The following is a 2,174-nucleotide window of genomic DNA, read 5'->3' as shown; positions in this document are numbered from 1 at the left end:
TTACTTGAGAGATATTGCTATTCGATGAGTTACATAGTTTTCCACTACAAATTTAATTTACTCTAACTATGAATATTATAATTTGTAGTACAGTTTTTATTTAATAGGTAAATTTAATAAGAGTAAACAAAAAATATCCAGCAACTATAGTCTCCAGTCCAAATTATGTAGAGAAAAGTCTGGAATAACGTCCAAAGCCGCCCGTCTCTTTTACTTATAACTGAATTAAATTCTGGATACGACAGGGTGGACTATCAATTTTGTCATAAAAGTCACTGATTCCTCACAACCACTTGCCTATAAATAGCTTTCACTTTAGCATTTGTTTGCCATCACATTCAAAATGAGGCGAACTTCTAAATTGACTACTTTTTCTTTGCTGTTTTCTCTGGTTTTGCTGAGTGCTGCCTTGGCACAGAATTGTGGTTCACAGGGCGGAGGCAAAGTTTGTGCGTCGGGACAATGTTGCAGCAAATTCGGGTGGTGCGGTAACACTAATGACCATTGTGGTTCTGGCAATTGTCAAAGTCAGTGTCCAGGTGGCGGCCCTGGTCCTGGTCCTGTTACTGGTGGGGACCTCGGAAGCATCATCTCAAATTCTATGTTTGATCAAATGCTTAAGCATCGTAACGAAAATTCTTGTCAAGGAAAGAATAATTTCTACAGTTACAATGCCTTTATTACTGCTGCTAGGTCTTTTCCTGGCTTTGGTACAAGTGGTGATATCAATGCCCGTAAAAGGGAAATTGCTGCTTTCTTTGCCCAAACCTCCCATGAAACTACTGGTATGTGTATAACCATTCACATCGAACCATTAAAATATAATTTCATTTTATTTTATTTAGTAATTGATTATATATGTAGGAGGATGGCCTTCCGCACCTGATGGACCATTCGCATGGGGTTACTGTTTCCTTAGAGAACGAGGTAACCCCGGTGACTACTGTTCACCAAGTAGTCAATGGCCTTGTGCACCTGGAAGGAAATATTTCGGACGAGGCCCAATCCAAATTTCACAGTAAGCTACATAAATCTATATATGGTAAAATTTGATGAACTTGTAGTGTCTAATTACGTGTATTTTGACATTTCAAAACAGCAACTACAACTATGGGCCATGTGGAAGAGCCATCGGAGTGGACCTTTTAAACAATCCTGATTTAGTAGCCACAGACCCAGTCATCTCATTCAAGACTGCTATCTGGTTCTGGATGACCCCTCAATCACCAAAGCCTTCTTGCCACGATGTCATCATTGGAAGATGGAACCCATCTGCCGGTGACCGATCAGCCAATCGTCTTCCTGGATTTGGTGTCATCACAAACATCATCAATGGGGGCCTAGAATGTGGTCGTGGTAATGACAACAGGGTACAAGATCGAATTGGATTTTACAGGAGGTATTGCGGAATTCTTGGAGTTAGTACTGGTGACAATCTTGATTGCGGCAACCAAAGGCCTTTTGGCAGCTAATTCTATCTAATAACTTCATTATATGTTTTGTTGTATTCTCGCACAATGCAAGGATCAACGATAAAATGAAGTTATAATAATATGATTGTAGTTTGATTAGTACCATGGCTATATATAGCCGTGTTCAATAATAAATAAAGATTTTTATCTAAGATACATGTATCTCAATAAAGTCCACAAGTATTAATCTTTCCCTTCAAATTAAGTTCCAACTTCAAAAACCAAATCTATGTGGACATAGTTATCCTCCAAGAAGGTTCCTCTCTAATGCTAGCTAGTTTACCAGTAACAAAGCTAGCTTCTCTATAGAAGTGAGTAATATATATATATATATATAGAGAGAGAGAGAGATATATATATATAGATATATAGATAGAGATATAGATATATAGATATATAGATATAGATATAGATATATAGATATATAGATAGAGATATAGATATATAGATATATAAATATATATATATATATATATATATTTATATATCTATATATCTATATCTCTATCTATATATCTATATATCTATATATATATATATATCTTGGAGCATTATATTAAAGGTTAGAAATGATGATGAACACCGCTCCCCTAATTAATGAGTAAATAGGAAAGTTAGTGAAATGAAGGGAACGAGTTATTTTGTCCAAATGAGTGAATTTGTAGCTATGGGTAAATCTAGAAAAGACACATCGTACAAATA

General features: G+C 35.7%; 1 protein-coding gene across 1 annotated transcript; it reads left to right on the top strand.

The window, feature by feature from the left end:
• The first annotated feature begins 320 nt into the window (after window positions 1–320).
• LOC101251136 (endochitinase) lies at window positions 321–1,624 on the top strand. Its single transcript, XM_004248952.5, has 3 exons — window positions 321–785; window positions 865–1,018; window positions 1,100–1,624. The coding sequence occupies exons 1-3, from the start codon at window positions 344–346 to the stop codon at window positions 1,470–1,472; spliced, it is 969 nt and encodes a 322-aa protein (XP_004249000.2). The 5' UTR covers window positions 321–343; the 3' UTR covers window positions 1,473–1,624.
• Window positions 1,625–2,174: the final 550 nt, after the last annotated feature.

This window comes from Solanum lycopersicum, chromosome 10, assembly GCF_036512215.1.
Source record: "Solanum lycopersicum chromosome 10, SLM_r2.1".
NCBI lineage: Eukaryota > Viridiplantae > Streptophyta > Magnoliopsida > Solanales > Solanaceae > Solanum > Solanum lycopersicum.
Note: the sequence above shows the minus strand (reverse complement) of the source record. Positions and strands in the feature narration are given on the sequence as shown.